The sequence below is a fragment of the Biomphalaria glabrata genome, chromosome 13 (genome assembly GCF_947242115.1).
Source record: "Biomphalaria glabrata chromosome 13, xgBioGlab47.1, whole genome shotgun sequence".
NCBI classification, from domain to species: Eukaryota; Metazoa; Mollusca; class Gastropoda; family Planorbidae; genus Biomphalaria; species Biomphalaria glabrata.
In genome coordinates, this window is record NC_074723.1 from 2138848 (window position 1) to 2154259 (window position 15412).

At 38.4% G+C, this 15412-nt stretch overlaps 2 protein-coding genes across 2 annotated transcripts; both read right to left on the reverse strand.

The window, feature by feature from the left end:
- Positions 1-3707: 3707 nt before the first annotated feature.
- Positions 3708-8126, reverse strand: LOC106053662 (uncharacterized). Its single transcript, XM_013209256.2, has 2 exons — positions 8056-8126; positions 3708-5473 (listed from the first exon to the last, which is right to left on the reverse strand). The coding sequence occupies exon 2, from the start codon at positions 5471-5473 to the stop codon at positions 4292-4294; it is 1182 nt and encodes a 393-aa protein (XP_013064710.2). The 5' UTR covers positions 8056-8126; the 3' UTR covers positions 3708-4291.
- A 2849-nt stretch (positions 8127-10975) lies between these two features.
- On the reverse strand, positions 10976-15412 carry LOC106055877 (uncharacterized). Its single transcript, XM_056008958.1, has 2 exons — positions 15184-15412; positions 10976-12236 (listed from the first exon to the last, which is right to left on the reverse strand). The coding sequence occupies exon 2, from the start codon at positions 12234-12236 to the stop codon at positions 11055-11057; it is 1182 nt and encodes a 393-aa protein (XP_055864933.1). The 5' UTR covers positions 15184-15412; the 3' UTR covers positions 10976-11054.

Genomic DNA, 15412 nt, shown 5'->3' on the forward strand with positions numbered 1-15412 from the left:
TAGTAACAATGTTGCTCTTGATAATCTAAATAGCGGAAGTATAGTGTAAATCAGACTGTAGCAGTTAAATTTCTGACTGAATAATGTATAGGTCAGAGTTGTGAGACAAATAAAAGTAGATATAGTGATGTCTATACTACCTACCTGTTATAAACTTGTTCACTCTATGCTGAGAGAAGTAGGCCTACGTTGTTCCACCTGACCTTCGAGATGCCGTTATTGTATCTCAATACAAAAAGGGTGACTAGTCTAACTGCTCCAACTATCGAGGCATTATATAATTCTACACTTCTGTCAGTAGCAGTAATTAAATGACGAGCTGCAGCACTTTTGAGGAAAATAAGAAACATCTTATCTTCTTATCTTATATAATACAGACGTTACTTCAAAAAAAAGAAGATGATTACGTCCTACGCGTCATGCATTCAGTCATGCATATTAACCAATGACTTAAATTCTGCCAAGTCAACGGTTTTCCTGGCCAGCTCAGGCAACACATTCCATGCTCTAATAGCTTTAGGGAAGAAGGAGCATTTGTACAAATTTGTCCTAGCATATTTGACGAGGAATGTGCCTTTATCTTTGTGTCTTTCTGAGTATTTTATTAAATTTTGTTTTTGTATTTGAAGATTATGGTTCAGTGTTTTATGTATAATTGCTACTTTACTTTTGAGTCTTCTGTCCTGAAGGCTTTCTAAATTTAGGGATTTTACTAAAGGTGTTACTCTAGTCAAATGTGAATATTCGTTAGTTATGAATCTCACTGCTCTATTTTGTGTCTGTTCCACTTTTTTTTAATGTTTTCTTGAGTTGAGGGGTCTCAAACAGAGGATGCATATTTTATTATTGGCCTAACCAAGGTTAAATAACATTTTATGTTTTATGTTATGTTCTTATTTAATTTATAGAAATTTCTTCTAATAAACTCTAATGTTTTGTTTGATTTTTTGATAGTTTCATCAATATGGGTATTCCATGACAGTTTTTCATTTATTATAACACGTAGGTATTTTACGTTTTTAGTCTGTGTTACTGGTTTACCATGAATAAGATAAGTGGAATTACTTTGTCTTAGTTTTTGTGTTACTCTTAACATCCGAAAATATTCTTCTGCTTATTGTCCAGTAGGTCTACACAATTGTATGCGCAATCTACGTTATGTTAAAAATGGCGGGAAATGAACAGCAAGATTTACATAAAGCAGAAATTCAACCGAAGAAGATATTTAATAAAGTAAATCATTGGAGAATGACTTTCAGAGTTTAAAATAAAAAAAGAGGGTGGTGAAGTAGCTAGATCTTAAGCTTTTGATACAGTGTTGTTGTTTTTTTTACATCTCTACACAATTACGAAAAGTTAAAGTTACTATATAAGAAGAGAAAATTTAAGATTCAAGAGAAGACTTTCAAAATAAAAGTATTTTACTGAACTATTGATATCATTGTTTCTCAATTAGGCCTACATGACAGATTTCATGGGCATAAAAAATGGTCAAATTGTTTTAGTAGTTGAAGCCCAGTTTTATAGGTTTCATTTTCAAACGGCAAAGAGTTGGATGATGTCAACATGCTTCTAGTCTCCTCTGACCCAGATGATATTACAATAGAATATTGTCCAGTCTTTGAAAGAAGCCTTTTATAACAACATATCAAGTCTTTGTTCCATACGAGATTTGCCTGTTTATTATTTTTTATTAAAGACAACTACATTTTTATTATCAAGTTTTCTAAACATTTTCACAGCATGCTTCTTAGTTCTCTCATTGTCTGTATCAGTTTGTTCAGCATAGCAGTCGTTTTCGAAATTTTGATTGATCAAAAAATCATTTAATATTTTCTTAGACACAGAGCAGGTTGACTTCACTTGGTGTTCTTTCCATTGAGAAACAGCCAAAAGTTTAGAAGTAGATGCACTGGTTACTTACTTTTCTACTTGAAACCAGAAAAATGTTAGTAAATAAATGTTAGATCTACATTCTTCTTCTTCTTATATAATACAGACGTTCCTTCAAAAAAGAAGATGATTACGTCCTACGCGTCATGCATTTAGTCATGCATATTACCAAAGACTTAAATTCTGCCAAGTCACTGGTTTTCCTGGCTAGCTCAGGCAACCCATTCCATGCTCTAATAGCACTAGGGAAGAAGGAGTATTTGTACAAATTTGTCCTAGCATATGGGACGAGGAATGTGCCTTCATCTTTGTGTCTTTCAGAGTATTTTATTAAATTTTGTTTTTGTATTTGAAGATTATGGTTCAGTGTTTTATGCATTTACTGTTAAATATTGGACTTTGAATAACATATTAGATTTAAATAGTTGTACACCTAGAAGTGTTTTAGGAATGTCAATGTGAATAATGGGAAATAGAACTCATAAAACATTTCATTATTAATTTGAAACATCTTTAATTCAGTTAAAAAAATTGTACAAACATTGACATTTAAGACACTAGTACTTGTTAGAGCCCTAACTGAATCAAACGAAATGACATAAGTAGGCCTTATTATTAAATAAAAAGTCTTTTGGTAAATGTACCAATACATTCAGATCACTCAATTGTTTTGTATCACGGGCAACCAAGATATTCTTGAACCCAGATAGCTTGCTACTTCACTGCCATACTCTGCCTTTGTGGACCTCACCAAGGCTTTCGACACGGTCAGTAGCAATGACATATGGAGGATTTTAATATTCACTAGGCTCAGATGACCACCATAGGTTTCTGATCCATTCTCAAGGAGCTAGATGTGGGACAAAAATGCCAGATAAGACACGTGTAACCTATCTGATCACTCCCCCCCCCCCCAGAAAATGGCGTAAAGCAGGGCTGCGTAATAACATTTACAAAAGTTCACGTTAATGATGGATCGCTAATCAATCTATAATGATAATATTAGAGAAAATAATATACAAATAAAGCACCCCATTTTTCAACACAAAACGAAACAAGTTTAATATTCAAAACACAGAGACAGCAAAGTCTTCTTTTACTCCAAGAAACCAACTAGCTCTAGTCATACAGAAAATTGAAAACATTCGGTTCATTATTATTCATACCCCGGGAATACGTAAACAAAGAAACGTGTAACTCTTTCATACGTAAATAACAAAAAAAATATCTTGAGCCTCGCCATACTGACAATTAGGCAATTATGCTCTCTGACATTTAGGCTATGTATAGCAATGTTCAGTCTCGAAACGACTACAATCAAATGAGATGAATGCCTGGGCATTAGCTGTGGTCGGAACTTGAATCCCACACAGCCGTTTCCCCCTCTTCTTGTAGCTGACCTATACAAATGAACGGAAAACACCGATACAGCTATATGAACGCAGATTTTTTTTCCATAAACTTGATCTAGTGTTAATAAACTTAGATTTTATAAACAGTTAAAACTTAGTGATCAACAGTCCTTGACCTATTTTGTTCTTATTATATATTGCGCTTACACATGTAAGACATGGGAAGATGTCATAACTATTGTAGTTATTCGTGAGTAGATTTACTATTCTGAGATGTTAATCGATAACTATCTTTTTTATAAATATATATTCTCTCCAGTATATGTAAATTGCTTCCAATCGCGTCGGTCTCAAATAGCCTGGCCGTGACGTGTGGCTCACTTATTGGGTCTGTTATTACTAACATAATTTAAGAAGTGGGCCTAGATGAGTAACTGGCGCCTAAACCAGTTAACTTCGTTAGATATTGGCTTGCTACCAACCTATGAGAAGGAAAACTCAGAATTCAAACCTCTGCTACCTTACAGATACGCTCGATCTTGGGAAAGGCTCAGGGGGTGAACCCTGAGGAAAAATTAGGAGCCGGTGAAGCCTAGCTTGTGGCAGGCACATCGTGATACATCCTAGCAGAGGCTTCAAAGCCTCTGATCTCAAACTATATCGCTACTTGCGGTTACTCTGGATACATCAGCTGCGTGGAACTGAGGGGGGTACTGCAGTGTGGGCCACATCGTTTCGACCATAGCAAATGCCCTGCAATTCATCTCATGTGTATGAGATTATCCATAGTCGCCCAGCAACTGAAGGAGGCCCATAATAAATAAATTATTTAATGACAATTATAAATATGCTTCAACTTCACTATCCATTAGTCTGTTGGACCGTTGGGGCACCACACACGATTTGTCAACCGTCTTTCTCCATTCCTGTCTTTTGCCTATGATAAGCATGTTTATTATCAATTTAATTACATTTATAAATATATGCATTAACCATTTAATGACACTTGAGTTAAATGAGAATGAAACTGAAGACACATGCTTGTGTTATATATCTTCTGTTTCCTTTGTCAGTTTAATGTAGGATCCACCGCCAGGTTTAACATCTTGCAGGAATTCTTCTAATTTCTGCGAATCCGACAAGTCAAGGTGCTCCTCCATCAGACACATTAAAAGCCGACAGTCCAGAGATAAGGCTTTAGTGCTGCGGGCTGTACTACGTCTGCAACAAAGCCTCACAATCCAGAGGGTTAAGTTGACCGTGTTGACCAGAGCTAAGAAAGCCAATGCAAAAAGTAGTGCAGTAAATACTGACCAGAAAAGGCTGACGTTAGGCTGGTCGTTTGTAAGAGATGATCCTCGAGTGAACGAGCACTGGACTGTGTGCTTGTACACATCCCTTCCAGCTAACGAAAATTCGCATAAAAGGTTGGCCTGCTTATAAGCCAAGGACTTGTCACTGACATCAGTAACGACCTGATTTGAAATGGTAGCTTTGGGTAATAAATAAAAATAGACGACCAATATACCAGCGAGACAAAGCGTGCACTGGGCGAGTTTGTAGATGATAAAACCAATCGCCATTCTTTTAGAAGTTCTCAAGTCTGAGCTGTTGACATGAGCAAGGTCCTTCATCATCTGCTCACTACGAACGCTCTTCCGGACCAGGATAAGAGAACTCATGTTCGCACCAAGTGAGTTTGCATAAAATACAAACAGCACATAAACACATTTAAAAACGACAGCACACGCAAACAAGAACACAGGTGTAATGTATACTAAAGAACTGTCGACCTGCTTTATAGTTTCTTTTTTATCCATGGACTCAGTCTTAATGTCAGGGGCGTATCTTTTAAGCGATTGCGTGTCGCTGAGGTTTGATATGATAAATAACTCTGCGGGAATGTATTCGTTGTCAATCTCTGTGGTTTCCCCTGCATGTGTCCCAGTTTCTCTCCTCGTTGCCACACTGACAAATGCTAATTGACACACGTTGTGGGCGTAAGTCACCATGCTGCCTGTAAAGTACGCGGGGCACCAGCAAACAGTGGCGTATCCACTCATAATGCTAGAGACGTCCCCAACCTTTGACGCCTCTTTTCCCACAGACCGTAATGCCAGAGGAATAAGCAAGGTGAAGGCAGCCAGAACCAGTAAGAAGCTGACTAACCAGGTGTGGTTGTATTGATCAACAGAATCTTCAAAGGGTGATCTTGGAGTTCGCGCCATCTAAACGAGAAAACATACATATATAATACCAGTATTAGCAAGTAATTACAATATCAAACTCATTCAAAGAAAATACATTGCAATGTGAACTCCTCTAGGAGGCGCGGTGGCTGCGCGGTAAGGCGCCTGGCTTCCTAACTGGGGTCCCGGGTTCGAATCCTGGTGAAGACTGGGATTTTGAATTTCGGGATCTTTGGGCACCTCTGGCACATAACACCTTCGTTAACCGTGGGCCACAGAAACAGATGACCTTTTACATCATCTGCCCTATAGATCGCAAGGTCTGAAAGGGGAAACTTTACTTTTTTTTTTGTAAACTCCTCTAGATATTAAGATATTATATTATTATGACTCTAGATGTGTCACGTCAGATTTTGAGGCTAATCTGAGCCCAAGCCAATTGTTGAAGTTGATGTGTTTCTCGAAACGATAAAAACAAAACTGTATTTGTGACAAATTATATGTCTTTATGTTTATGTAGTTGTAACTATCCAGTTGTCTAATATATATGCACACATTGTGTATGTGTATGTGTATGTGCTTGTGTTGGTTCATAAAGTAAAACATAACCCCCATATGGTGGCTGAGAGGTAAATCGGTTGACTTTCGAACCAAGGGCTTCCAGGTTCGAATCCTGGTGAAGACAGTGTTTTTTTTTTTTTAATTTCAGGATCTCAGCGCCTCTCAGTCCACCCAAGTCCAACTGACATTAGTTTGGGAAATAGTTGGTCGTTGTGCTGGCCACATGACACCTTCGTTAACCGTGGGCCACAGAAACAGTGGCCTCTACACCATCTGCACAATAGATTGCAAGGTCTGAAAAGGGAAACAATTACTACATGAGATCTTCATAACGTTGCGTAGGTTTCTGTCGCATATGTCTAAGTTCATTCCCTTGGAAATGAGATGCTACAGAAGGATCCCAGGCATCACTTTCAATGACCGCATCACAAACCAAGAGATTAGAGACAGGGTTACATGCAGCGATCGGACCCCATGATGACCTACAGAAGGATCCCAGGCATCACTTTCAATGACCGCATCACAAACCAAGAGATTAGAGACAGGGTTACATGCAGCGATCGGACCCCATGATGACCTGCTAACTATTGTAAAGAAACGCAAGCTTAAAATATATGGCCATATTACAAGATCCACGGGGCTCGCAAAGACCTTCCTTCAGGGAACAGTACCAGGAAAAAGAAGACGAAGCAGACAGAGAAAGCGATGGGAGGACAACATAAAAGAATGGACGGGCCTACCATTGAGAGAGGTTTTAAACACGGCAAAAGACAGGGAGGAATGGAGAAAGACGGTCGACAAATCTTGCTTTGTGTCCCAACGGTCCAACAGACTAAGAGATAGGTAAAGGTAAAAAGGTAAATGTCTAAGTAATTACCAGAATTCTTGGCAACACTTCAGCAAAAATTGCTCTATTTTGTATGGCTTGACGCCACTCGTCTAAGAAGAAGCGAAGACCTATTGAGGAATCGGTGAACTATTTATAGGCTAAAACCTCGTTCAGTTATCTTTTCTTATAAAAATACAGACGTTACTTTAAAAAAAAAATTGACGATTACGTTTTAGACGTGTCCCAAGATCAATCGAGTCATGCTTGTTAATCCATGACTTAAGCTGATCTTATCTTAGGAAATATAGACGTTACTTCAAAAAGAATATGATTACGTCCTAACCGTGTTCCTAGGTCAATCCAGCCAAGTTTTTAAATCAATGACTCAAACCCTGCCAAGTCACTGGTTTTCCTGACCGACTCAGGCAACCCATTTCATACTCTAATAATACTAGGAAAGAAGTGGCATTTGTATAAATTTGTCCTAGCATATAGAACGAGGAATGTGCCAAAAACTCTGCCAAGTCACTGGTTTTCCTGGCTGACTCAGGCAACCCATTCCATACTCTAATAGCATTAGGTAAGAAGGAATATTTGTACGTTGTATGAAATAAATTGAAATGAAGAAATTCTAGATCATTGAGACTGACACAGTTCGTTCATTGAAGCAGATGAGGCTGGGGAATGTTTCGAAGATGAATCTTATCTTCTTATCTTATATAATACAGACGTTACTTCAAAAAAGAAGATGATTACGTCCTACGCGAAGTGCATTTAGTCAAGCATATTAACCAATGACTTAAATTCTGCCAAGTCACTGGTTTTCCTGGCTATCTCAGGCAACCCATTCCATGCTCTAATAGCACTAGGGAAGAAGGAGTATTTGTACAAATTTGTCCTAGCATACGGGGCGAGGAATGTGCCTTTATCTTTGTGTCTTTTTGAATCTTGCCATTTTTTTAAATATATAAGTTTGTAACTTTTCCCTCATATTATTACATCTAGGTCTTAGTCAAAACGTCAGCTCATGACAGAGGGTAGGTCTCTAATTAAAAAAAAAAAAAAAAAAAAACCCTCGAAGGTAAAAGGGATTGAATACGCCAAAATCAGACAGCTAATTAAAGTTCAAAGAAAAACCTTGTAACACCTCTATTGTCGGTAATATTATTTTCCAAAAATTAAATCTTCAGTCGCAAGAAATAAATCATTATAATAAAACAAAAAATCCTACCTGTTTAGTTTTACTGAGTATCAGTATCAAAACATTGGGCTTACGTTGAAATATATAGACTGGCCACTCCAACATCAGGATATGTTAGTCCTGTTAGAGCATGTTTGTTTTTCTCTAAACATCCTGTTTAGTTTTTTTTTTAATTTTGTTTTTAAAGATAAGTACAATGACGTCATAAACGGTATGAACTCATTCATTGAAAGGAAGAAGATTCACAGATCGAAGAAAAGTTACCATAACGACCAGTTAGCCATCTTTGAGGTTTTCTCCTTCGCAGAATAAGATGTACACATTTTTATTTTTTATATGCTATCAAAGATGATCACGTGTTCTCTCGTCTGCTTCAAGAAAGCTGGCAGGTTTCTAATTCATAATAATGTTTTTTTCATCGGAACGTTCGTTTCGGGTTAGACGAAGGTTAGAGCCCTAATACTTCTACCACACTCTAAGTATTGAGCTTTATGAACTATGAAAGGCTTCCTTATCTTCTTATCTTAAATGATACAGACGTTACTTCATAGAAGAAGATGATTACGTCCTACCTGTCATGCATTTAGTCATGCATATTAACCAATGACTTAAATTCTGCCAAGTCACTGGTTTTCCTGGCTAGCTCAGGCAACCCATTCCATGCTCTAATAGCACTAGGGAAGAAGGAGTGTTTGTACAAATTTGTCCTAGCATATGGGACGAGGAATGTGCCTTTATCTTTGTGTCTTTCTGGGTATTTTCAATAATCTCAAAATTCAGTTTACGATACTGAGTGCCAATGTCATGGATGTAAAAAGCAGACGACATTACTGAGCGCTTATGTCAAGGTTATGGAAAACAGCTAACATTACAGATGTAGCCATAGGCATAGGCAAACTATGCAGTCACCTAGGGCCTCTGATTGGTAAGGACCTCACACGGGACTGGAACAAATTTTTTAGAGAAGAAAATGCAAAACGTGTGCCTAGTGTTATTGTTTGGAGTACACTATGTTTTTAATAAATTACGCAATAATTCCTCTCAAATACTTTCGTTGATGCTTAGAGTTCTCATGTCTCGCTTGCAGACATCTCTATAGGTTAATCTTGGTGTTACAGTGTGAACTATGAATTTAGGAATAATATTCGTCGGTGAACAGTATCTGATCTAGAGGCTAGATCTACGAGGATTACCTGCTGTTGTCTTGAAGGTCAATGTGGACAAGTAAACTGGACCTTACAGTTAAGGTCAATTATTTAAATACTTAAGTATTTACTGCAATATTATTATAGGTATTAATTTTTCATACCATATTATAGGCATTTATATTTGTTCATCAATTCATAGATCAGATGTCATTATCATTTGTAAATATATCATTAGATTAAATTCATAATTTTATTTAAATCATCATACACCTCGTTTATTAATTTATGTATAACAGAGTGTGTATGGAGTGACTGTCGGGCTGAACTTGGGCCTAAAATATAACAAGTTTCAAAATAATATAAAATACACATTTGTAATTCAAAATTACTGTAATTTCAAAACACATTTATACAATGATAAAAATTCAGTAAAATTATAAAACAAAGACTTGATAGCAAGCTTAGCATAGAGGATGTATTTAGGAATTCTTCCATTCAGCATGCGGGTGGCATGTCTGCGCCAACGTCTTCTCTGTGTTAAAAGAGCATAGATATTGTGCATATTTTTACCTTTACCTATCCCTTAGTCTGTTGGACCGTTGGGGCACCAAGCAAGATTTGTCGACCGACTTTCTCCATTCCTCCCTGTCTTTTGCCTTGTTTGAAACCTTTATCAATGACAGGCCCGTCCATTCTTTTATGTTGTCCTCCCATCGCTTTCTCTGTCTGCCTCTTCTTCTTTTTCCTGGTACTGTTCCCTGAAGGAAGGTCTTTGCGAACCCCCGGGGATCTTGTAATATGGCATATCTTGTGCATATTAGCCAGTTTCAAAACGTCCTGATTGGAGACAAGGTTCCTAGAGGAGATGCACATTATGCGTAACAAACAGCGTTAAGTGAAAACTATTTCATCAATACTCTCGATACATGCATGCTGTCAACGCGAACAAAATATGTATACATAAAATAGGTAAGAGATAAAATTTATGAATTCTATTTTTTCTTTACAAAAATGACACAGTTTTAGATTCATTTAATATTATTTATGTCTCATTTAATTTTTTCTTGACTTTTGACGTAAGGGCGTTGTAACAGTTCGCTAAATCACTCAATGCCAGCAGCTGTTCTTAGCAGGATATCAAAAGATAGACTGGTCCATTTGTTTGTGCTGTAACAGTTCGCCAAATCACTCCATGCCAGCAGCTGTTCTTAGCAGGATATCAAGAGAGAGACTGGTCCATTTGTTTGTGCTGTAACAGTTCGCCGAATCACTCCATGTCAGCGGCTGTTCTTAGCAGGATATCAAGAGAGAGACTGGTCCATTTGTTTGTGCTGTAACAGTTCGCCAAATCACTCCATGTCAGCGGCTGTTCTTAGCAGGATATCAAGAGAGAGACTGGTCCATTTGTTTGTGCTGTAACAGTTCGCCAAATCACTCCATGCCAGCAGCTGTTCACATGCATTTAATTTTTTTCCCCTTGTAACAATGTTCATCAGGAATTGGAGTCATACTGTGAATTTTACATTAATTTATTAAACTTTTGAATTAATAATGGCTTTCATTCGGAAATTCCCGAAAGCGATGTTCCTTTCAAAACAGATGTTGGATCTAGATCTAGACCTAGTACTGTAGCCAGTTTCCATCCTCTACGAAAATGTGACTTGAATAGAGGTATTCTAATAAAATTAATAATATTAATAAATTGCATTTTTGGTTTCATATGAAAAAAAAAGAGTAAAAAAAAATCATGCTTATATTGACTTCGATACTATATTTTGTAGGATACAAACTTCAAAAGATACACAAGCATGTCAGTAAAATTTTAATTGGTATACAATGAGACTTCTTTGCTTGTATTCGAATTAACCACTACTCAAGCCACTAAACTACGTCTGCTGATGTCTTGGTTAGTTCTACGTCGGGAGCAGAGTCTTTCTGGTCTTGAACCAGGAGTTTTTCCAGTTTGTTGGAGGCTGTGAAGTCCAGATGCTCTTCTGTAAGGCAAACCAAAAGTCTGGAATCCGGAGACAGTCTTTTATTTGAGCGTCCTGCAGGTTGCCCGCGGTACAGCTTAACGATCCACAGGAACAGGTTGACCGCGTTGACGGTGGTAATAAGAACGAACGCGAAGAGAAGGGCGGAGAAGAATGACCTGTAGAGGCTGAGTAGTTGCTCTTCTCTGAACTGCGTCGACTGGTCATCAAAAGCGCTCGGAGACTGTATGAACGTGCACTGCGTCATGTAGACACTGTTTCTCTGGAGGGCGCGAACAGTCAAACTACAAATAAGCATCAAGCTTTTAAAGCCAGAAGATTGCCCATTTACGGATTGCGCGACTGCTTCAGGGGATTCTGGTACGGGGAATATATAGATAAGCATCGCGATGACAAAGCAGACAGTGAAGATCAGAAACTTATAGACAATGTACCCCTTGGCCAGTTGTCGGGCAGACTGGAACCTCGAGGCTAGCTCCTGGACAAAGTCTTTCCTCGCGAGCTCATTTTGTTCAGAAATTAGACTTACGCTCTTCCAGGACAGGATGAGATTACTCGCGTTCACGCCGTACCAGCTCAAGTACAGCAGATACAACACATGGACGCATTTAAGAATAGCAGCGCACACAAACAAAAACAAAGGCGTGTACCCAACAAGCATGTCAAGGGCCCCTCTTACTGACTGCTGCATAAACACTTCTGTACTATTAGACTCGGCCGAGATTTCCGGTGTATAGATTTCATTTTGGTCACCGATTAATTGATTTGGTATACGATACAAGGAAGCGCCGTTACTGTCTGTTCCTGCCTGGCTTCCTGCCTGCGCTTTCTGAAATGCGGCCCCACATTCTGCATTGGTGAACTCAACCATGTTATTGGTGAACTCTGCAGGGCACCAACATTTGACAGTGAGTTTGAAATCGTCACTCGCGGGTACGCTCCTGTCTGGCATATCAAAAATGTAAGGAATTAACAAGGTGAAGGCCGCAAGAGCCAGTAAGAAGCTGACCAACCAGGTGTGATTGTATCGGTCAACTGAATCTTCAACAGGTGATGTTGGTGGCGCCATCTGGTGAAGAAATCAAATATTAAAGTAGATTAGAATATTAAAGTTACAACATTAAAGAACTATTATTCATTAAGATGCAAGGACGTAGGACGTAATCCTCTTTTTTTTTAAAGTAGCGTCTATATTTTATAAGATGAGAAGATAAGAGTTTCGATAGTACGTTGTTTTTCAAAAACGCTATACTCAACCTGTCGGAACGAGACAGCTGGAGGTCACTCACGAAGGCCGCGGATACACATTTGAGACCAAAAGAAAATCTGCTGCCGATGATAAACGCAGACGACGAGAAGAAAATCTAAATCGACCACCCGCGGACAATGGTTATGCTTGCCTTGGTTGTGGCAAAATATGTAGGTCACAGCTGGGGCTGCGCAACCACAGAAAATACTGTATTCCTCACTAATCTTCGGACAAGCCTTATATATACTCAACCTAATGGGACTGTCCAGAATCAACATAACTCAACATGGGGTTTGGAAAATATATATTAGATTAAACTCCCTTATCCCACTTTCGGTCAGAGTGTTACAAGATCATCTGTCGTCATCGAGAAGTACATAGAAGTCTAATTTATAAAGCGCTGGTTGTGAGTGTGTGTGTGTGTTTCGCGTGTGAATGTTGTTCGTATTTGCATCTATATTGTTATTGTACAGTCGTTACGCTGAGGTTATCAATTGTAGTCAAACTAAATTTCCATTTGACCATGATTGGATCAATAAAAATTATCTTATCTTATTTAGATATGACTCTTAAAATGTGACATATATTTATGTGAATGGCTGCCTGGTGGTTCAGTATACCCTCTGGGCTGTCGTTCGGTAGTCTCGATGGTTACGGCTTCTAGGGCCGGCCCTAGCATTTGCAGGGCCCTATGCGAAACGGATCGCGCAGGGACTAGTCTGGGTAGGGATAAGCATAATGTCAAAATTATTTTTTTTCAATTAGAAAATAGGCCTACTTTCGTCTTTGCAATAAATTTTTATCAAATGAAAGCTCGCAATGCCACTATTTATTTATTGGCACCCCAAAATGTCAATTTCGTCTATTCTTCGGGAGATTTGAGTAAATTCAAAAAAAAAAGTTTTCATGTGATTTCTTGGAGGCCCTGGAAAATCAGGAGGTCGCGAAAACCTTGTTATTTTATATACGTTATAATGGTTTAATTTAATAATGTACACTTAGAATTAGCGCGGGGCCTATGGAAGCGCGGGGCCCATTGCGACCGCATAGACTGCAGTGACCTAAGGCCGGCCCTGACGGCTTCAAACCCTGCCCACTCTCCCCCCCCCCCCCCCCCCCCCAAGTCCTTCGTAGGGTTTGGGCTAGGATGTAATTAAAATCTGGAGAAATATCCAAAACGTGAAAAACATATGTAAACACAAGTTTAGGAACATCTTTATAAAATATTTAAGAAAAAGAAGATAACCAAGTTTCAAAGTAACCCTCGCATTAGCAGCTACCATTTCCCTATCTGACGCTTAAATTAAAGGGACATAACAATGCTCTGTATCTAGTTCTCACACTTATTGATGAGTTTCCTTCCTTTTATTTCGGAGGCTCTGTAACTTATTATCCTGACTTGTTTCATAAGGTAGCTACCAGATATAGTAGAAAAATTAAAACAACAACCAATAAAACCAACCAACGGAACAAAAGCATAGAAGTGAATAAACAGACATCTAGCGTACCGACATCTATCGACCACCCGCGGACAATGGTTATGCTTGCCCTGGATGTGGCAAAATATGTAGGTCAAAGCTGGGGCTGCGCAGCCACGGGAAATACTGCACTCCTCACTAATTTTCGGACTCGAAGACTAGCCTTATTATTATTAGCGTATAAAGACATTGATTTTAGCAGACTTATATGTAGAAGAGAAAATGACAATTATATTATCTTATTGTGTGTGAATGTTGTTCGTATTTGCCACTATTTGCATCTATATTGTTATTATACAGTATTTACGCTGAGTTTGTCAATTGTAGTCAAACTGAATTTCCATTTGATTGGACCAATGAAAATTATCTTATCTTATTTAATCTTATAAAATACAGAAACATTCTTCCGTCTACATCAGATTTCGAAGTGGTCGAAATCTAATTTGGGCTTTTTCCAAGAAAAATAGGCCTATGTCTAGAAGCAGTCCATTTCTTTCATTTATATTAATATTACATTGAATTTTAAAAAGAAAAAAAATATTGCGCCCCTGAATAAAAGTCCACTCAACTCTAATAGGTGCCTGAATTTAGTTAGGGAAAGTAAAGGCCGTTGGTCATTGTACTGGCCAAATGACACCCTCGTAAACCGTCAACTATGGAAACAGATGACCTTTACACCCTATAGATCTTAAGATCTGAAAAGGGGGACTTAGAGATTAAAAACTAAAGTAGCAATACTGCATAAAACAATGAACCATAGGCATAATAGATAACGCGGTACAAACAATAATATTGATTAAAACGTAGTCAAATAATCAGAATGGCACAAAGATTAAGACGAATCTCTTTTTCCATATGCTGGGACACATTTTGTTCAAGTGCTCCTTCTAAAACTCCGTTTCACATGCATGACTAAATTAACACATGGACACGAGGAGTGTATATTTTCATTTCGAAGAAATGTCTGTGTACTAACCGTAATTTATAAAATAAGATAAAATCATCATCATCATTATAGCTTTTATATAGCGCTACTTTCATGCTTATAGCATGCTCAGAGCGCTTTGGTCCAATCTCATTTGTGGACCAGTGGGGGGAGGGGGGTATCTAGGAGTTGGTTTTTCTGTGCTGCCTTTAGGCGCTCAGTAAACGCAACTCTGCCCGAGTCGAGGTGTCGAACCTCGAGCCCCCTTCTAGGTAGCCAAGACAAGCCAAGTTCAAGCGCACTTAGCCTCTCGACCACGCTTCCCACGATTACTACATCATGCAGTTTCTAATTATAATGTTACCTTTAGAAAACTGACTCTCCAAGACAAGGATAACTAAAACCTAATCCAAGGAAACCAATCAGCTGTTGACCACCTCGCAGCAGACTCCAACTGGCTCTGGCCAGTAGATCCACTACTTTTACGCTCAAACTATTTAAATCTAGGTCAACGCATTTGCATACACTGAGAGCTGGTGCAGAGTACTAACACCGTACAAGTAAATTCCACTTTATTCTCTAGCATTCCACGC